The 22,992-nt window shown below is 44.0% G+C and overlaps 1 protein-coding gene across 1 annotated transcript in view; it reads left to right on the top strand.

Moving 5' to 3' along the window:
* Positions 1–660: 660 nt before the first annotated feature.
* LOC123728772 (whirlin) overlaps positions 661–22,992 on the top strand; it is a 75,887-nt gene continuing 53,555 nt past the window's right edge. The window contains exon 1 of the mRNA XM_045701671.1: positions 661–2,221. Coding sequence (XP_045557627.1) covers positions 1,484–2,221 — 738 coding nt within the window. The 5' untranslated portion in view covers positions 661–1,483. The remainder of the gene's footprint in view (positions 2,222–22,992) is intronic.

Raw genomic sequence — 22,992 nt, 5'->3', positions numbered from 1 at the left:
AATTCTGGCCAATGATAAAACAGTATCACAGATAGCCTAGAATTAGACTGCTAGATGTGATATCATGTTTCCAGTGAGATAAGTCATGTGTAGATGTATGCCACCTGCCATGCTACTCACTCAATGATAACAATCTCTGACTATAATTAGTTATATAGTTATCTCTCTACTATCACCGTTTTTTGGGGTTCTTGGTTAAAATGTTTACCTTGGCAATTCTTAGACTGTGTCATTCTTAGACTTCTAGAATAGGTCACAGGGGAATGGAATACATTGTCTGTGTACTAAAGGCTATATAATTACATATGATCTCTGTGGTAATGCCGATTGAAGCAGTATTTTCTCACTCACTGGATATTGATGCCATGTATATTTTCGTCCTTATTATTATGCATGCACCTGAGTGTGCGTGCATAACGGTTGCGTGATTCTGTATTGAGCTTCGAATGTTAACATTTTCAATCAAACTAAAAATAACCCCACGCAGGTTTTGCAAATTAGTTATTTCTGCACTTGGTGGTTCCCACGAGGGTGTGTAGTTGGTTACCAAGCAACGTATTCGTTCCACACGATCGGCTGCGTCATTTCCTCCTGACAAGTGATTGGAGAGAGGGAGCGAGACCCCAGACAGTACAGCAGCATATAGCAGCTGGTCGGGAATCTTGCGGAGACAACTGCCGACTATGTCAACGCAAGGCTGGAACCAAGTAAATAGTTATATAAACCAAAAACTACCGGGAGAAACATTAACTTTAGTTGAAAATGGCTTAATTATCTTTGCGTTATTTGGAACACGTTTAAAGCTCCGGCTGGATATATTTGCAAGGGATAAGACAAATCCACAATATGAACTTCGGTCTCCGGTAAAGGAACCAAGCAAAATACCAACTTCTATCTAGAACGACTTGGGTATTATTTTCCGAATCCTGTGCTCATATTGTAGTAGGTTTATCACTTGATATTAATTTGTAGTAGCCCTATTCTTTTGGCGCTCGAGCTTCTTGTGCCTGTTGACGAGGTGATATATGTGGATACCTGAGAAGCAGCTCGCGAGCTACCTGACCTTAATGCACGAAAACAAGACCAAGGCTATGAAATGTTTCTTCTATGTGCATTCGTCTATTTCATGTGCCTTTTTGACGGTTGATTAGCCAAACGGAGTACTGAAGTTCATATCGTAGGCTATTATTAAACTGAAAATCGGATGAAAATGTTATATAATTTGTGTTTGAAATTATAACATTGAACTTGAGTTGTTTCAGTTATTGCTCGAGGATGCGTTCAAAGACTGTTGTAATTCAGCCGGTTGTATAAGACAGCCCTCAGCCTCAGACCTAGCGAATATGTATATTAGTGGAGTGGACGTCCTGCACAAAACGCTATGCCACGCTCCGTTTTAAAGGAGCACAGCCCAGCGCTCTCGGCCTAATGACTAATGTCTCTCTGCTCCAGTGTGGCTCTGTGACCCAGTCACACGTCTAGGATGAGCACGGATCTAGAGCGCATGTCGCTCAACTCCTCTTCGGCCAACTCTGTGGCCTCGAGTGCCCGCACGCTGTCAGCCAACGTCAAGAAGCTGCACAACGCGCTCAACCTGCTGCTTAACGACTTGGAGCGGGAGCAGTTCATTCACTGCCTCAACGTGTACCACTCCAAGCGTAATGTCTACGACCTGGTTCAAACCCTCAAAGTCATTCTCAATGCGCCCAGCAAACGCCAACTTCTGCCCATGCTACGGCTGGTCATTCCCCGCTCCGATCAGCTTTTGTTTGACCAGTACACCTCGGAGGGCCTTTACTTGAAATCTGATTTACTTGCCAGAAATGGGAGCGCCGAAGCGGTGGGCGAAGGTTCCAGTGTGAGTCCAACTCCTCCCGGGCATTTCTCGCCAACTCCCCCCGGATCTCAGGTTGCGCTGCGCGGCTCTCCGGATAGTTTCAGCACCTGCAGTGATGGGACAGCTCCCCTCGTGCCGCTGCTCGGGAGAAGCTTCCTGCACGAGCCTCCAGGAGACGTCCGACAGGTGACCCTGAAACGGCACAAGAGCAACGAGGGCTTGGGTTTCAGTATCCGCGGCGGCTCAGAGCACGGGGTCGGAATCTATGTGTCTCTGGTGGAGCCAGGATCCCTGGCCGAGAAAGAGGGACTGAGGATTGGGGATCAGATTATGAAAGTCAACAGCACAGTGTTCGATAAAGTCACGCACGCTGAAGCGGTGAAGGTAAGTGTGTGTGTGTATGTGTGTGTGTGTGTGTGTGTGTGTGTGTGTGTGTGTGTGTGTGTGTGTGTGTGTGTGTGTGTGTGTGTGTGTGTGTGTGTGTGTGTGTGTGTGTGTGTGTGTGTGTGTGTGTGTGTGTGTGTGTGTGTGTGTGTGTGTGTGTGTGTGTGTGTGTATTGGCTGTCACGTTTCAGCCAAGCAATGTATGGCACGTAAGATAGCACAGTATAGAGTTAATACACAGGCCTACAAGAGGTAACTGCCCTATCCAGTCACCAGGGTCACTAGCCTACACGTAGATAAATATAATGCGCCCATGGGCAAGCCAAGGCCATGCAACCAACGCATGGATCCGGGGCCAGTGGCTTCAAATGTGCCAATGGCAGAATGATGTGCGTCGTTTACTCTGGCCTGCGCCTCTGAGCCCAAATCCCCATCTCCCTGGTGTAATCAGGCCCCCTATCCGTGGTTAATCATGTATTTGTCCACAGTGGCTGGAATTGACCCCTGGAGCAAACAGGCGATGATTTATAACTTTCGTTATCGAGAGGAATTGGTTCATGTAGGCCCTGTAGCGGTTGACTTGTAGTCACGGGCCGGTTATTGTGCCGCCTGGTGTAGCACCGGAACCTTGTAATTGAACACTGTCAACTAGGCTGTCCATGGTCGACTCATGTCTCCCATAATCAGTAGTATTTTTGGGGGGTCAATTGAAATCGTACCGAAAAGGTTGTTGGTAAACAAATGCCTTTGAATCTTTGCCTCAACCGGCTATATAATTGACTTATTAAGTGATAAGATAAGAGCATATTTATGTAGTAATTTATCCATTAGATAGGTCTGATAAAACAAGAGTACGGTGTTGATGAGGTATTGAGCGCTGTCCATGGTGTTGAATAGTATGGATCGCATCTACCACGACTAGTGGTGCTAGTTGTGCTGTCCATGGTGCTGAATCGTAAGTCCTCTACGGTAAGTCTCTCTCGGTCTCCAATTCAAAGGGCGTTATTGGCATAGGAAACATATGTTTACATTGCCAAAGCAAGTGAAATATATAATAAACGAAAGTGAAATAAACTATCAAAAATAAAAAGTAAACATTACACTAACAAAAGTTGTAAAGGAATAGAGACATTTAAAATGTTATATTATGGCTATGTACAGTGTTTTTAATGATATGCAAATGGTTAAAGTATAAAAGTGAAAATAAATAAACATAAATATGTGCTGTATTTACAATGGTATTTGTTCTTCACTGGTTGACATTTTCTTGTGGGTGGCAACAGGTCACACATCTTGCTGCTGTGTTGACACACTGTGGTATTTCACCCAAAATATATGGGAGTTTAACAAAATTGGATTTGTTTTTAATTTTCTTTGTGGGTCTGTGTAGTCTGAGGCAAATATATGTCTCTAATATGGTCATACATTTGGCAGGAGATTAGGAAGTGCAACTCGGTTTCCACCTCATTTTGTGGGCAGTGTGCACATTGCCTGTCTTCTCTTGAGAGCCAGGTTTGCCTACAGCGGCCTCTTTCTCCCTCTCGCTCTCTCTCTCCCTCTCCTCTCTTTGACAGACAGACAGACAGACAGACAGACAGACAGACAGACAGACAGACAGACAGACAGACAGACAGACAGACAGACAGACAGACAGACAGACAGACAGACAGACAGACAGACAGACAGACAGACAGACAGACAGACAGACAGACAGGAAAGGAAATACTTTCAAGCAGAACTTCATAGATTTACAGCAGCATTGCTCGTTTACAATATGTTGTTTTCTCCCACTGTACATCCTACCTCTACCAACTCTCCCCTGCTCCACTTTGTTAGAAACTTCCCCTGAAGCTCTTTGGCTGACCAGTCTGTCTCCTAAGAGCCTGTGTTAGGGTGTGCCCCACAGTCAGCGCTTAGAGCTTTTTTAGGATAATCTTTTCCATAGCATGCTTGGCGGCGAGGACCAGCACCGTGATGGGAACAGGGTCATAAATCCTGCCCTCCTGGGGCCATGTCCAATCGGTTGCAGCAGAGAGAGACGTCTGTCTACCTACCTCTTAATCAGATTGATCTGAGTCTCTGAGTCTCTGAAACAGAGGAGGCAGGAGATTAAATTACCTTCCCTTTGGTTTTGCTTCTCTCTCTCTCTCTCTCTCTCTCTCTCTCTCTCTCTCTCTCTCTCTCTCTCTCTCTCTCTCTCTCTCTCTCTCTCTCTCTCTCTCTCTCTCTCTCTCTCTCTCTCTCTCTCTCTCTCTCTCTCTCTCTCTCTCTCTCTCTCTCTCTCTCTCTCTCTCTCTCTCTCTCTCTCTCTCTCTCTCTCTCTCTCTCTCTCTCTCTCTCTCTCTCTCTCTGTGCAAACACAACTTGTGATGGGCAGCTGGTCCCTGCTAGGCTGACCGCTTCATGAGGATTACAATATGGAGAGAATTGAGTGCAGGCTCTCTGGGTTGGGCTGAGGTGGTGTGGTGCCCAGCAGAGGAATGGCCAGGAGGAGAGAGATTGGGAAGAGGCCTAGGCTGTTTAGGAATGAACAGATAGCTATCTGACTCGGTAAATTGAGTTCATACCAGTCACGGAGTATAATATTCTATTGGGATCTTGCAGCTGAAAAACAAACTCCACTAGGACTTGTGCTGCTGTCTGAGCTGCCTGTGTGTGGATGGCTGGGGGAAGCACTCCTGTATTTCTCTTCCTTCTTCTTTCTGTGCTCAGAGGTTCAAATAGTGAAATGTTGACTATGTATTTGTTATGAGACTTTTAGAGTGCTTCTGTTGACTATTCCTGCCTGAATGACGTGCCCAAAGTAAACTGTCTGTAGCTCAGGCCCTGAAGCCAGGATATGCATATAATTGGAACCATTGGAAAGAAAACACTTTGAAGTTTGTAAAAATGTAAAATATAATGTAGGAGAATATAACACAATAGATATGGTAGGAGAATATCCAAAGAAAAGATCATCCTCTTAGAAAGGCAAGAGAAAGGTCATATTGAAAATTAGCTCCCTGATTAGCTCCCTGGAATTCCTATGGTTTCCACAGGGTGTCAGCAGTCTATGTTCAAGGTTTCAGTCTTGTAACTTCAAAACAAATAAGAAATACCAGTTTTAGTCAAGGGACACAGTCTTGGAAATTCGTGTTTGCGCGCGCCATAAAGACATTACACACCTGCTAAAATCGGTTTCCTATTGAACATACTTCTTTCCAAAAGAAATATTATTGTTTGATTACATTTTAGGGTATCTGAGGAGTAAATAGAAATGGATTTTGACTTGTTGAAACAAAGTTTAGGGGTAGATTTATGGATTCCTTTCTCTTTAAGTTGAACAAGTGGATTACTCAAATCGATGGCGCCAACTAAACAGACTTTTTGAGATATAAAAAATGATTTTATCTAAGAAAACAACACAACATGTTATGGCTGGGACACTTTGGATGACAAATCAGAGGAACATTTTCAAAAAGTAAGTGAATATTTTATCATTATATGTGAATGTATGAAACCTGTGCTGGTGGAAAAATATTTTGACGTGGGGCGCCGTCCTCAAACAATTGCATGGCATTTTTCACTGTAATAGCTACTGTAAATCGTACAGTGCAGTTAGATTAACAAGAATTTAAGCTTTCAGCCGATATAAGACACTTATATATACCTAAATGTTTAAAATCCATAATATTTATGATTATTTATTTAAATTGCGCGCCCTCCAGTTTCACCAGAAGTTGTCCGCTAGCGGGACTCCTATCCCTGATTAACAGAGCTCTGTGCTGTTTCTGTTTACACTTCTGCTAAATGTTTTCTCCACGGGTGAGAGGGGAGTTTTAGACAGGTAACTTCATAATTTCAAGCACTTTAAAAGGTGGACCTTTGCTACAAATTGCAGTCTCTTGGGCAACAGATAATGATTTACCAAAATAAACTTTGGCTGCAGCTCAACAACCCCTATGTTTTCTGCCAGAAAGAGTTGTGGTCTGGGCCACGGTGTTTTGGCTCACCATTTGTTGTTTAAGTAGGGCCAACCCATATTTTTAATGACAAGGGGGTCTGATTTGTGTCATCCTCTCCACACAGATGGCTCAGGAAGAAAACAGAGCCCTGTACTAAGTGCTGAGGCCAGGTGGGGTCTGCTGTGTTCTCTTGATTCCGTTCCCTTTTTTAATTATGAAGTGAATTATTTATCAAATGCTTTAATTACGCAAGCGGAGACTAATTCCTCTTGCCTCAGTATGACTGTGCTCCAGTGTGATTAATATTGAAATGTTTACCGGCGTAGATGAAGAACAAGGAGAGTAGAGGTCGACCGATTAATCGGAATGGCCGATTAATTAGGGGCGATTTAAAGTTTTCATAACAATCGGAAATCGGTATTTTTGGACGCCGATTTGGCCGATTTTTTTTTTTTTTTTAATGTTTTTTCTTTTTTTTTTCCTTTATTTAACTAGGCACGTCAGTTAAGAACACATTCTTATTTTCAATGACGGCCTAGGAACGGTGGGTTAACTGCCTTGTTCAGCGGCAGAACGACAGATTTTTACCTTGTCAGCTCAGGGATTCAATCTTGCAACCTTACTCTAACCACCTGCTTTACATTGCACTCCACGAGGTTAGGTGAATGCAGTAAGAAGCTAAGGTAAGTTGCTAGCTAGCATTAAACTTATCTTATAAAAAACAATCAATCAATCATAATCACTAGTTAACTACACGGTTGATGATATTATTAGTTTATCTAGCCTGTCCTGCGTTGCATATAATCGTTTAGGTACACGTTGCTCCAACCATAAACATCAATGGCTTTCTTAAAATCAATACACAAGTATATATTTTAAACCTGCATATTTAGTTAATATTGCCCGCTAACATGAATTTCTTTTAACTAGGGAAAATGTGTCACTTCTCTTGCAAACAGAGTCAGGCTATATGCAGCAGTTTGGGCCGCCTGGCTCGTTGCGAACTGTGAAGACTATTTCTTCCTAACAAAGACAGCCGACTTCGCCAAACGGGGACAATTTAATTAACAAAAGCGCATTTGCGAAAAAAGCACAATCGTTGCACGACTGTACCTAACCATAAACATCAATGCCTTTCTTAAAATCAATACACAGAAGTATATATTTTTAAACCTGCATATTTAGCTAAAAGAATTCCAGGTTAGCAGGCAATATTAACCAGGTGAAATTGTGTCATTTTGCATTCATTGCACGCAGTCAGGGTATATGCAACAGTTTGGGCCGCCTGGCTCGTTGTGAACTAATTTGCCAGAATTTTACGTAATTATGACAACACTGAATGTTGTGCAATGTAACAGGAATAACGTTTTGTTTTCGAGATGATAGTTTCCGGATTCGACCATATTAATGACCTAAGGCTCGTGTTTCTGTGTGTTATTATGTTATAATTAAGTCTATGATTTGATAGAGCAGTCTGACTGAGCGATGGTAGGCACCAGCAGGCTCATAAGCGTTCATTCAAAATAGCACTTTTGTGCGTTTTGCCAGCAGCCCTTCGCAATGCATTGCGCTGTTTATGACTTCAAGCCTGTCAACTCCCAAGATTAGGCTGGTGTAACCGATATGAAATCGCCAGCTAGTTGGCCGGGTGCGCGCTAATAGCGTTTCAAACGTCACTCGCTCTGAGACTTGGAGTAGTTTTTTCCCTTCCTCTACATGGGTGACACTGCTTCGAGGGTGGCTGTTGTCGATGTGTTCCTGGTTCGAGCCCAGGTAGGAGCGAGGAGAGGGACGGAAGCTATATTGCTACACTGGCAATACTAAAGTGCCTATAAGAACATCCAATAGTCAAAGGTATATGAAATACAAATCGTATAGAGAGAAATAGTCCTATAATAACTACAACCTAAAACATCTTACCTGGGAATATTGAAGACTCATGTTAAAAGGAACCACCAGCTTTCATATGTTCTCATGTTCTGAGCAAGGAACTTAAACGTTAGCTTTTTTACATGGCACATATTGCACTTTTACTTTCTTCTCCAACACTTTGTTTTTGCATTATTTAAACCAAATTGAACATGTTTCATTATTTATTTGAGGCTACATTTATTTTATTGTTGTATTAAATTAAGTTAAAATAAGTGTTCATTCAGTATTGTTGTAATTGTCATTATTACAAATAAATAAAATAAAAAATCGTCCGATTAATCGGTATCGGCTTTTGTGGCCCTCCAATAATCGGTATCGGTATCGGCGTTGAAAAAGCATAATCGGTCGACCTCTAAAGGAGAGTAGAATGAAGATTTCATCCCAAATGGTACCCTATTCCCTATGTAGTGCACTACTTTTGACCATGGCTCTATTGGGAATAGGGTGGCATTTGGGACGGAGACAAACTCACATCCATCTCACTGACCACAATGTATGCCTTGACAGCCAGGGGAGAAGATGAGGCTATCCTTCACACAATCTTTAAACCATCATCTTTCCACTCTTTCTCATGTTTTCGTTGGCGCTCATAGTCAAACTCATCTGTCTATATTTCATTATCATGAACAGAAAATACAGTGTCTCTTTCTGGCACTGGCACTGTCTTTTTTGAGATGATATGTTTTCCCCCTTTTATGCTGCTGCGTTATGCTTAGTATACATTCCTCTTGGGCATATATCGGTCACACATGCACGCACACTCACCCACCCACACACACAAAAGAACACTGTCAGACTGGGCTTTCTCTCTGTCAACTTTCTTCACCCCCAGTCTGTCTCAAAGCACTGTGTGTGTTCACCCCCAGTCTCTCCTGGGGTCTTCCACACCTGCCCTGCTAAAGTGACTCCATTGTGTCTGTGTAATTGTTTTACAATGGACTGCAGGGATAGTTCAGTTCACGACCAACGTGTCCCTAATCCATCACCTGTTCTCACTTGTTCTCTGCTTGCAGAGTGTTGCTCAACTAGCCAATAATATCCTATATTCACTGCCCAGAGCTGTGGTCAGATATGTGCAGAAATATCACTCATTCTATTAGTGTCCGGGTCGGTTCACTTATACAGTACTGACATTGATTTCAATGGAGACTGTATTAGGAGCACGATTAAAGTGACAGTTAAGTTGTCTGGGTGGTACATGGTTTAGTTGACACCATGAGAATTTAGGGCTAAACTCAGACAAAGGAAACGCTGGTCTGGGACTTGCAGCTTTATTACTTCCGTTGCATCCCAAATGGCACCCTATTCCCTATTTAGTACACTACATTTGACCAGGACCCATTTTTGTTCAGTTGCTTTTGGCAGGTATTTGTTTGATATCGGATTGGGATTTACACAGGCGTGCTGACACAGGTGCGCGCGCACACACACGCATGCGCACGCACGCACGCACGCACGCACGCACGCACGCACGCACGCACGCACGCACGCACACACACACACACACACACACACACACACACACACACACTTGTGCCTTAGTTATCCTGCAGAGGAAAGGAAGACCACCTTGGCTGGTGTGTTGATAATCCGTTTTTTCTCTCTGAGGATGAGAGAGGAAGAAAGAGGAGCGCATCAGGGGCTTTTCAGGAGTATCACACTGAAACATGCCGAGAGGAAATCCTTTTGGTTTGAGAAGTTCAAACAAACATGCAGTATCTCCCTCTTTCTCTCTCTCCCTTTTTCCCTATCTCTCTCTCACTCTCTCACACACACAGGCACTGCTGCTGCTCACAACCTGATGTGTGCCGCCAGCTAACAATTTTCCCTCCAGAGTAGGAAGAGAGGGAGAGAGATAGAAAGAGGGGGATTTGATAGAGTTGCAGAAGGGTATAGGAATGGAAGAGTGTCAAGGGATATGACTTCTTGGAAAGTTGTCTGATGTTTCACCATGGTATATTCATGTTCAGGACCAGAAGTGTTCCTAACCACATGACATGAACAGGAAAAGCCACCGGGCCCTAGTTACAGGACCCAGGTCTCTATTTTTGGCTGCCGTTAATGCGATGCTAGTGTCAAATGCACACTTTTTGTCAAATTCGACTTGTAAAAGCCAGCACTCTGCTATTTTCCAACTCTGGGTGTGTCCTTAAAACACAAGTGCTAATGTGCCAATTTCAAGCAGAGCTACTGGTGATATTTAAGACTTACAGAAAGCTGGTTATAGTGGTAATGCAATTGGTTATGGCATCGATTTTGCAAGCACAGTAGCCTAATCAGTAGCCTAACCAATGTTTTATTAAAATATCACGAGCAGCAGTTTTTTCTTTACATTGGACATTATTTTTGTCCATGCAGCTTCTCTGAAAAGTTTGAACTCATTAATCCAATGTGCGATGCCCATTGAATGAAAGCTGTCAGTGACTGTAGGAAGTCCGTTTAGGAACATCAAGTTATTACAATATATTGCTTATTATTTTTTCCTTTATTCCCCGTCAGGAAGTTGGAGAATTTTGAATTTTTCAAACACTTGCAAAAAAAGAATTCCTGCAATGTCGAGCCATAAACATTATGCTTAATTCTATTCTATGTAAAAATGTTTTATTTTTCTGCATACCTCTTGAGGTGTCTGTATCCATCTTTTTTTTAAGGAAACTAAATATGCTTCTCTGCATCTCTGCTAAAATCGGTATAAAAGATGGAAATGAATGTCTTATTCAGTACATTTAGTAATTGCTTACTTTTCTAAAATCTAGCAACCTTGCCAGCAGGCATGTCAGCTAAGATAGCTAGATAGTTATCAATAAGTGCATCGAGGACGTCGTCCCCACAGTGACTGTACGTTCATACCCCAACAGGTAACATTTGCACTGAGCTGCCACTTTCAAGGAGCGGGACTCTAACCCCGGCAGTTTATAACAAATCCCACTATGCCCTCCGACGAACCATCAAACAGGCAAAGCATCAATACAGGACTAAGATCGAATCGTACTACACCGGCTCCGACGCTCGTCGGTTGTGGCTGGGCTTGCAAACTATTACAGATTACAAAGGGAAGCACAGCCGAGAGCTGCCCAGTGACACAAACCTACCAGACAAGCTAAATAACTTCTATGCTCGCTTCGAGGCAAGTAACACTGAAACATGAATGAGAACATCAATTGTTTTGGATGCCTGTGTGATCACGCTCTCCACAGCTGATGTGAGTAAGACCTTCAAACAGGTCAACATTCACAAGGCCGCTGGGCTATACGGATTACCAGGACGTGTACTGCGAGCATGCGCTGACCAACTGACAAGTGTCTTCACTGACATTTTCAACCTCTCCCTGTCTGAGTCTGTAATACCAACGTATTTCAAGCAGACCACCATAGTTCCTGTGCCCAAGAACACTAAAGTAACCTGCCTAAATGACTACCGACCCGTAGCACTCATGTCTGTAGCCATGAAATGCTTTGAAAGGCTCGCTCACATCAACACCCTTCTCCCATAAACCCTAGACCCACTCCAATTTGCATACCGCACCAACAGATCCACAAATGATGCAATCTCTATTGCACTCCACACTTCCCTTTCCTACCTGGACAAAAGGGACACCTATGTGAGAATGCTATTCATTGACTACAGCTCAGCGTTCAGCACCATAGTGCCCTCAAAGCTCATCACTAAGCTAAGGACCCTGGGACTAAACACCTCCCTCTGCAACTGGATCCTAGACTTCCTGACGGGCCGCCCCCAGGTGGTAAGGGTAAGTAACAACACATCTGCCACGCTGATCCTCAACACGGGGGCCCCTCAGGGGTGCATGCTCAGTCCCCTCCTGTACTTCCTGTTCACTCATGACTGCACGGCCAGGCACAACTCCAACACCATCATTAAGTTTGCTGATGACACAACACACACGTGAAAGTGTTATTGGTTGTGATTTCATGATTTTCATCATGTGATAATTTAGGGGTTTTCCATTTTTTTTTTTTAAACACCACTCCTGAATAAGAAACAATGTAATTAACAATTTTTTGATATTGTTGAAGATTTATTTTTATTTTGGAACTTTTTTTCCCGTTTCTGTTTTAAAACAGATAAAAAAATACAAACTTGGTAAAGTCGTGTGGTCCTCTAGTCCTCTGGTCCGACAGTGATGAGACAGCCTATAGGGAGGAGGTCAGAGACTTGACCGTGTGATGCAAGGACAACAACCTCTCCCTCAATGTGATCAAGACAAAGGAGATGATTGTGGACTACAGGAAAAAGAGGATATACACTGTCTTTTTAGATCTTATCAATAGCCTAGTGAATTTAATCTTGCTCATTGACTACATTTGGCATGTCCATGTCCAGACTGCAATTTACAGTAGGCCTAGTGTCACGTCTGTGTGTAGGAACGGACCAAGGCGCAGCGTGTGTATCGTTCCACATCTTTATTATATAGTGAAACTTAGCCAAACAAACAATAAACTATAAACAAACAACAAACCGTGATGACAGAGGTGCAACATGCACTAACTCAAAATAATCTCCCACAAACACAGGTGGGAAAAACAACTACTTAAATATGATCCCCAATTAGAGACAACGATGACCAGCTGCCTCTAATTGGGAATCATACAAAAACCTCAACATAGAAAAAATAATCTATAACACAACATAGAAAAAATAAACGAGATAAACCCCCCAGTCACGTCCTGACCTACTCTACCATAGAAAATAAGAGCACTCAATGGTCAGGTCATGACACCTAGCCCCTATATCAATGCTAATGCTGTTGTTCATATTGAAGCAATGCAATAGAGCTTGCCAGCTTATAGTCCTAAAAAAATGAAACATTTGTTTGTTCAGCCATTACTATGAGGAAAATGAATGGGAAAATAATAGGGTTTTGGGATAAACGCCAAAAATAAGGTCAGAGGTTAACACAGGCTTAGGAGATCTTATAAGTTTTGTTCTATGACATAATATCAGTCAGTTAACATGACCGTTATGAATAATGAAGCCTTTATATGCTTTTTTGATTGTATAAATGCTTAAAATCATGTTCAACATTACTATCATGCTCTAATCCTGTTCAATATTACTATCATGCTCTAATCATGTTCAATATTACTATCATGCTCTAATCATGTTCAATATTACTATCATGCTCCAATCATGTTCAATATTACTATCATGCTCTAATCATGTTCAATATTACTATCATGCTCTAATCATGTTCAATATTACTATCATGCTCTAATCATGTTCAATATTACTATCATGCTCTAATCATGTTCAATATTACTATCATGCTCCAATCATGTTCAATATTACTATCATGCTCTAATCATGTTCAATATTACTATCATGCTCTAATCATGTTCAATATTACTATCATGCTCCAATCATGTTCAATATTGCTATCATGCTCTAATCATGTTCAATATTACTATCATGCTCTAATCATGTTCAGTATTGCTATCATTAACACAAAGTCAGTCTCTTTCAACTGCATGCATTGTCGAGTCTGGTACGACATAGTGAGCTAATTGGTCTAGTCGATTCTACTAATCCAGTCATCAAACTGTGTCATGGGGTCAATAGATAATGATTGGTCCTATAGCTACAACAAGGATCTATCTACAGACCATGATAGTATGAACATTTTCTCTTTTATGCATCCCAAGTGGCACCCTATTCCCTATATAGTGCACTACTTTTGACCAGGGCCCATAGGTCAGTGCCCTACAGATGTAGGATCTTAATTTCATCACCCAGTTGTTTCAGGAAATGTCCTGCACAGCAGGAAATGCAAACGCGCATTTAAGGTTAAAAAAACGCTTCTAAAGTTATTAATTTTCACTTTCAAATTTAAGATTTGATTTGCCCATAACTAAAAATGGATCAACCCCTACAAAAATGCCAATTTATTATAATCCACAAAATAATGTACATTCCTGTTGCTGCAGAATTATTTTCTTGCTGTCAAATTAAGATCCTACATCTGTATGTAGGGAATATGGTGCCGGGACACAACTTGTATCTAGGAGATCCAGATATCTTCATTATCTCCAAGTTCCCCTGGGAGGAGTTCTGTCTCTCTCTGGGTCATCTGATACACGTCAGCCTTGAACCTCCTCTCTCCCACATCACATGACCCTGGACACTCAGTCTGCCAACACACACACACACACACACACACACACACACACACACACACACACACACACACACACACACACACACACACACACACACACACACACACACACACACACACACACATACACACACACACATATTTGAGAAGGCAAGGAGACAGAGACAGAGTGAACGTCTGCCCTTCTTGTTCTGTGCAGAAGAGCTCTGTGATCCACTGCTAGCTGTTTGCATCTGCATTGATAATGAGTGATCTGGGAAAGTATCGATTTAAAACATATGGGAGAGCCTGGGTGCCCAGTCCCCTCTCCTTGGAGGTCTGATTGGCTGTGTCCTCTGCTCAGGGTTACCTGGGTCTGAATTATTGAACAAGAGCTAACCCTTACCTCATTACCTGTGTCTATAAAAGAGGGAAAGAGAAAGAGAGTGATAGAGAGAGTACAAACCATTAAGCTTTGGGGGTCATTGGATGAATTTGTCCTCTGTGATTTGTATTTTTCATATTGCTCCTGGAACAGTGTCAGCTCCTAACTACACAACACTCCCAGCCAGAACCTCTCAACTCTATACTGTATTAGAGACTGCCAATAGCTGCTGGCTTGCTCTAGTATTGATAATTGATCCAGTGGGTTTGTCTCTGTGTACTCTGGGTGTGTATTCCCCATACAGCATTTAATAGCATCTGTTGTCATTTGTGCTACATTGCCCTTCCCGTTTTGAGTCTGTATCGTTGTTGTCACACACTCTAATCAATGCTCTGGCACGGGACAAGCGCTACAGGGCCAATCCATAATGTGCAAACCAGTCTGGTGTAGGGTCACAGAAATTCCAGTGGGAACACTACTGGAATACCTAGGAATTTTGGGAAAGTTACTGTACTTTTGCAACCCTTGTCTAGCTGCACATAGCTTACCATGGACATAGACCTTCACACCAGGGTTGGGGTCAATTCAAATGGAAGAAAAAACATTTGAAATATGTAGCTTCCACTTCTCAGTTTATTGAGAAGTCAATGAAGATAGTTTCCATTTGATTAATTATTGAATTAGAATTTTAGTTTACTTCCCGGAATTGACTAACTTCAATTCAAATTGACCCCCACCCTGCTTCACACACATATCGGTGACCCGACCTCTGCATGGCCACTGGAGAGTCAGATCGGATGGCCACTGGAGAGCCACGCGGATAATGCAAATTATCCGTGTGGCCATTTGATTAGTTCTTCAGCAGTCTTATGACTTGGTAGAAGCTGTTAAGGAGCCATTTGGACCTAGACTTGGCGCTCCAGTACCGCTTGCCGTGTGGTAGCAGAGAGAACCGTCTATGACTAGGGTGACTGGAGTCTTTGACAACTTTTTGGGCCTTACTCTGACACGCCTAGTATATAGGTCCTGAATGGCAGGAAGCTTGGCCCCAGTGATGTATTGGGCTGTACGCACTACCCTCTGTAGCGCCTGATGGTCAGATGCCGAGCAGTTGCAAAACCAGGCGGTGACGCAACCGGTCAGGATGCTCTTGATGGTGCAGCTGTAGAACTTTTTGAGGATCTGGGGACCCATGCCAAATCTTTTCAGTCTCCTGAGGGGAAAAGGTGTTGTCGTGCCCTCTTCACGACTTTCTTGATGTGTTTGGACCATGATAGTTTGTTGGTGATGTGGACACCAAGGACCTTGAAACTCTTGACCCACTCCACTACAGCACCGTCGATGTGAATGGGGTCATTTTCAGCACTCCTTTTCCTGTAGTCCACAATCATTTCCTTTGTCTTGCTCACATTGAGGGAGAGGTTGTTGTACTGGCACCACACTGCCAGGTCTCTGACCTCCTCCCTATAGGCTGTCTCATCATCGTCTGTGATCAGGCCTACCACTGTTGTGTCGTCAGCAAACTTAATGATGGTGTTGGAGTCATGCTTGGCCACGCAGTCTTGGGTGAACAGGGAGTACAGGAGGGAACTAAGCACGCAGGATCCAGTCCTTAGCTTAGTGATGATCTTTGAGGGCACTATGGTGTTGAACACTGAGCTGTAGTCAATGAACAGCATTCTCACGTAGGTGTTCCTTTTGTCCAGGTGGGAAAAGACAGTGTGGAGTGCGATTGAGTCATGTCTGGATCTGTTGGGGCGGTATGCGAATTGGAGTGGGTCTAGGGTTTCCGGGATGATGGTGTTGATGTGAGCCATGACCAGCCTTTCAAAGCACTTCATGGCTACCGATGTGATTGCTACGGGGCGGTAGTCATTTAGGCAGCTTACCTTCGCTTTCTTGGGCACAGTGACTATGGTGGTCTGCTTGAAACATGTAGGATATTACAGACTCGGTCAGGGAGAGGTTGAAAATGTCAGTGAAGACACTTACCAGTAGGTCCGCGCATGCTCTGAGTACACGTCATGGTAATCCGTCCTGTGGCCTTTTGAATGTTGACCTGTTTAATGGTCTTTCTCACATTGGCTACAGAGAGCATGATCACACAGTCGTCTCGAACAGCAGTTACTCTCATGTATGCTTCAGTGTTGCTTGCCTCGAAGCGAGCATAAAAGGCATTTAGCCCATCTGGTAGGCTCGCGTCACTGGGCAGCCTGCAGGTGGGTTTCCCTTTGCATCCTGTTTCCATTAATCATCCTTGAGATGTTTCTACAATTTGATTGGCGTCCACCTATGCTAAATTCATTTGATTGGACATGATTTGGAAAGGCACACACCTGTCTATATAAGGTCCCACAGATGACAGTGCATGTCAAAGAAAAAACCAAGCCATGAGGTCGAAGGAATTTTCCATAGCGCCCCGAGTCCGGATTGTTTTGAGGCAAAGATCGGGGCAAGGGTACCAAAACATTTCTGCAGCATTGAAGGTCCCAAGAACACAGTGGCCTCCATCATTCTTAAAAGGAAGAAGTTTGGAACCAGCAAGACTTTTCCTAGAGCTGGACACCCGGACAAATTGAGGAATCGGGGGAGGGCCAGGGAAGTGACGAAGAACTCAATGGTCACTCTGACAGAGCTCTAGAGTTCCTCTGTAGAGATGGGAGAACCTTTCAGAAGGACAACCAACTCTGCAGCACTCCACCAATCTTTATGTTAGAGTGGCCAGACGGAAGGTGACTCCTCAGTAAAAGGCACATGACAGTCTGCGTGGCATCATTACGTCCTCTACCTACGTTATATAGGTAGAGGACGTAATGAGATCGGTTTTGCACATCGGCTTTGACATCGGTTTTGCACATTGGCGTTAAACTAGACATCGGGCCGATGCCAATGTTGGCATTTTAAGCTTGTAATGTTTCATTGTCCTCCAAACGCAGTTATCTATTTTGCTGTAAGGGAAATGTTTATGTTTGTGCTATTCTTATGACTAATTTCTGTGTTCTGTTCATGTGCGGTTCTAATAACCACATTCTGTGTCACGAACGTCAAAATGAGTAGACCAAGGCGCAGCATGCGTAGAGTTCCACATGTTTTAATAAATAAGAAACTCACCAAAAACAATACAGACGAAAACAAAACGTGACGTTCTGGGCCGCTCACAGGCAGCTACACAAAAACAAGATCCCACAACTAAAGGTGGAAAAAAGGGCTGCCTAAGTATGATTCCTAATCAGAGACAACGATAGACAGCTGCCTCTGATTAGGAACCATACTCGGCTCAACACAAAGAAATAGACAAACTAGATTGCCCACCCCCATCACACCCTGACCTAACCAAACAAGAGGAAAATAAACGTCTCTCTAAGGTCAGGGCGTGACAGTACCCCCCCGCAAAGGGACGGACTCCCGGCCAGGAGTGTCCGGGTGGGCATCTATTCTTGGTGGCGGCTCTGGTTCGGGGCGTAGCCCCCACACCGCCGCTGGTCCCCCCGCTTCTGTGTCGCCGGAGGAACCAGACCATGGCTCATCGCCGGAGGCTCTGAACTGCCGACCACCGCTGGAGGCTCTGGGCTGCGGAGCGTCGCTGGAGGCTACAGGCTGGGGAGCGTCGCTGGAGGCGCCGGGCTGGGGAGCGTCGCTGGAGGCTCCGGGATGGGGAGCATCGCTGCAGGCTCCGTGCCATGGATCATCACTACAGGTTCCACACCATGGATCATCACTGGAGGCTTTGTGCCATGGATCATCACTGGAGGCTTTGTGCCATGGATCATCACTGGAGGCTCTGGGCCATGGATTGTCACTGGAGGCTCTGAGCCATGGATCATCTCTACAGGCTCCGGGCCATGGATCATCCCTACAGGCTTCTTGCCATGGATTATCCTTACAGGCACCGGGCCATGGATCATCACTGGAGGCTTCGTGCCATGGATTATCACTACAGGCTCCTGGCCATGGATTATCACTGGAGGCTTTGTGCCATGGATCATCACTGGAGGCTTCCTACGTGGAGCTGGAACTGGTCTCACCGGACTGGGGAGACGCACAGGAGACCAGGAACGCTGAGCCGGCACACTTCTTCCTGGCTGACGGCCAACTCTAGCACGACAACGGTGAGGAGCTTGCACCGAGCGCACCGGGCTGTCACCAGTGCGCATTGTGTCACCAGTGCGCATCACCGCATAACACGATGCTTGCTCGGTCACTCGCTCCCCATGGTAAGCACGGGGAGTTGGCTCAGGTCTCAACCCCGACTTCGCTAATCTCCCCGCGTGCCCCCCCCAAAAAAAAATATATTTGCCGCTGCCTCTCGGGCTTCCGTTGTTTCCTTGCCTGTTCCTCCCAGTATCGCCGTTCCGCTTTCACTGCCTCAATCTCCTCTTACGAACGGCGATACTCCCCAGACCTTGTCCAGGGTCCTGCCCCATCCAGAATTTCTTCCCAGGTCCAGTCATCTGGCCCACGCTGCTTGGTCCTTTGGTGGTGGGATCTTCTGTCACGAACGTCAAAATGAGTAGACCAAGGCGCAGCATGCGTAGAGTTCCACATGTTTTAATAAATAAGAAACTCACCAAAAACAATACAGACGAAAACAAAACGTGACGTTCTGGGCCGCTCACAGGCAGCTACACAAAAACAAAATCCCACAACTAAAGGTGGAAAAAAGGGCTGCCTAAGTATGGTTCCTAATCAGAGACAACGATAGACAGCTGCATCTGATTAGGAACCATACTCGGCTCAACACAAAGAAATAGACAAACTAGATTGCCCACCCCACATCACACCCTGACCTAACCAAACTAGTGGAAAATAAACGTCTCTCTAAGGTCAGGGCGTGACATTCTGTGTCCATGCAAGTGGCTGACTGTACAAATCACACCTATCAGTAGCTGCAATTTGGCAGTATGGACAGATCGTGTTTCGAGAACAAATTACCGTGTTTTGAGAACAATTTGTTTTTACATTTTACATTTTAGTCATTTAGCAGACGCTCTTATCCAGAGCGACTTACAGTAGTGAATGCATACATTTCATATATATATTTTTTTTTTCAAATGAAAGATATCTCAATTTCAAGGTCTCAGCTTAGAGAGGAGAAACCTTGTGAGGTGTTGGTCTGTCACATGAATAGAACAAACCGGTAATGATTAATTAATTATGCTAAATCATGCAAATATAACTTGTCTGAGTATAGCCGTATATAAGACAACCACTGGGTCTCCCCAGAGAGAGCTCCTGATTGACATGTGTGCTATGGTGCATTGAGTTGGTTGTATCCTCTCCAGCGCGCTGCCAAATAAACAATGATTCATTTAAGATTGACTATGTGTAAGAATTTCCACGACAATACCATTCTCGTAACCTGAAGTAATGGTTGCCTATTGGGGCCAATACTGGGCACATAATTTTCTTCCTTCTGTTTTGAATTCGTAATTTTATTAGATCAGGGAAGCACATTTACAGTTACGGTTTTCCTATCACCAATTTTGGTCCAATGAAAAAGCAATTTCCTTTTAAAATTAGAACATACAGTAATGCCCTGTATTACAAAAAAGCACTGGAGAGCGATGGGAAACTGAAGGATTATCGGGACGCCATAGACACTGATTAAAATCTCCTTCTCCTAATAGGTTCTGAAGTGGACTGGATCCAATATTACTAAAATGTCCCCTATCTGGGACTATCAGCCTATCAGACACTAGAGGACCGAGTCAGAGAGATTGGTACACAAGAGTAGGGCTGCATCCTAAATAGCACCATATTCCCTTTATAGTGAGCTACTTTTGACCAGAGCCCTGGTTAAACATAGTGCACTATATAGGGAATAGGGTGCCGTTTAGGACACCACCTTGGAGAAATATGGGGAGAGTAGTTCACCAGAGATACAGGACAGGTCAGCATAGGGCATAGTGTTTCATTATGAGTTGTAGCTAGAGCTAGATGGATGGATTAGAATAGTTTGAGGTGATATGAGGAGCCATGTTCTAAGACTTAACCAGCAGCCACCATGCTGGATAATTGAATCTGTTTCAAGACAGATTTATTTTCATTGCGATTGTTTCCTGAATCTGCATGTACTTGATTATGAAACAGATGGTACTACAGAGACCGGTGAACACAGAGATTGGGAGGGACAGTAAGATGAGTGATTGAGCAGGCTTTGTCCCACTGCTATTCCTATTATTATCTATTCCTCAGTGCTGCTGCATCAAAGCAGATAATCTGTAACATTATTTCTTTATGAAAGACTCTCGATCAATCACAGACATGACGACTACGCTCTTAGAAAAAAATCTAGAACCTAAAAGGCTTCTTTGGCTGTCCCCATAGGAGAATCCTTTGAAGAATCCTTTTTGGGTTCCATGTTGAACCCTCTGTGGAAAGGGTTCTACATGGAACCCAAAACAGTTCTACCTGGACCCAAAAGTGCTCTACCTGGAACCAAAAAGAGTTATCCTATAGGGACAGTGGAAGAACCCTTTTGGAACCCTATTTTCTAAGAGTGTATGTGCCCTCTAGATTCTAATAGTTTCTGGGTGTGATCCAATGGAGGGTAGGTGGGGTGAGAATATAGTCACTCTTCGTGTGTGTGCTGGCATGTGGGCGTGTGGTGACTATACTGTAGGCCTGAAAAAAGTCCTAGGGGAAAAACTGGACCCTATAGCCCAGACCTGACATAGGCTCATCTCAATGGCACACTATTCCCTATATAGTGCACTAGGGATCTGGTCAAAAGTAGTGCACTATAAAGGGAATAGGGTACATTTTGGAACACAGTCAGAGTTCACATACAACCCACACGCACAATGTGGGGCTAGAAGGAATCTGTCTTCTCTCAATCTAGTCATTATTCTTTTTGGAGCAGAAAAATAATCTCTCTAATCTCTACCACTCAGTTTGAGTAACTTCCGTCTGAACTGCCCACTGTGGAGACTCCAGCTGTGAGTGAGGCTGAACCTCCGTGGCAGTTTTTTCACTTTCTGGCTGCGCCCCAAATGACACCCTGGCCACACTTGGGCTCTGGTCAAAATAGTGAACTATATAGGGAATAGTGTGTCATTTGGGGCGCATTCTTTCTGTCTCTAAGGGGGAGTGGAGGCGTGGAGGAAGTAATTGCTCCCATAGGGCTCTATGATAAGTGCTCAGTTTGCCTCATTCCATTCATTGGCTTCTCCCATGATGCAATTAAACCCACCACCGCACCCCACCCCCTTAACCATAGCCTGCCACACACACACACACACACACACACACACACACACACACACACACACACACACACACACACACACACTTCCCCAGAATCATAGTACTTGTTATTTAATGATAGAAGCCGTGGATCAATATAGACATAAGGCTGCTCACCTCTCAGTGTCAGTCTTCCTCTCAGCTCAGAACCACTCTGTAGAAGGTAAGAGAAACGCTTGTGGACTGTTGTTTCAACTCAAGGTGAAATAGGCACTTTGACCAAATGCCAAATAGAGGAGTTGGATCTATCCCAAATGTCCCTCCATTCCCTATGTGTGTGTGCCCATAGGGCTCTGGTGAAAAGTAGTGCACTGTATAGGGAATAGGGTGCCTTTTGGGATGCACCTATGACATTTCTCTAAGTTGTAAAAGGCTGAAAAACATCTCTCAGTATTTCTCAGTTATGCCTACTATACCTCAGGCATATTATTTCATCCAAATGCTTTTCTCTAACTTGGTCTGATGTACGCAGCTAACCTTTAGAATGTTCTGGAGAGGTTGTTATCTGTCATAGAGTTTGCTTCCATTGAGAAGGATCCTGGGGGACCGCAGACAGCTGGAGAGCAGGGGATGAGGCGGTCAGTGTGTGTGTGTGTGTGTGTGTGTGTGTGTGTGTGTGTGTGTGTGTGTGTGTGTGTGTGTGTGTGTGTGTGTGTGTGTGTGTGTGTGTGTGTGTGTGTGTGTGTGTGTGTGGGCGTACCGGCTTCTGGGGTCCTGTAAATGATGCCTCAGGGAGAAAGATGGAATGACAAACATGATAGCAGATACATTAGTCTGGGAGGCTGCATGGCATTTTGCATTTTTACCTCGACAGATGTTGATCTCTCCATCTGCCTTCAGTAACACCGTTGCCTGGATGGCACTGAACACAATATGTTTTTCTTATAGAGAATATATGAGGAAAAATCAGAGTTAGAATTTCAGTTTACTTCCTGATATGACTGAATTACTGTATCCCCAAACCTGGCACGACACAGACAGACGAACAAAACACTCACATAAGCACACAGACACGTGACTCACAGACACACCTCTCACACGTAAACCTTACAAGGCCCACAATAAGCTAAGGAGGAAGTGATGGATGAGATGCAAAGGGAGAGAGAGAGAGGGGGGAGAAAGGGAGGGAGCATACACACACTCGATGGGAGGA

Source organism: Salmo salar, chromosome ssa01 (genome assembly GCF_905237065.1).
Source record: "Salmo salar chromosome ssa01, Ssal_v3.1, whole genome shotgun sequence".
NCBI lineage: Eukaryota > Metazoa > Chordata > Actinopteri > Salmoniformes > Salmonidae > Salmo > Salmo salar.
This window is presented reverse-complemented; position numbering and strand designations above follow the sequence as displayed.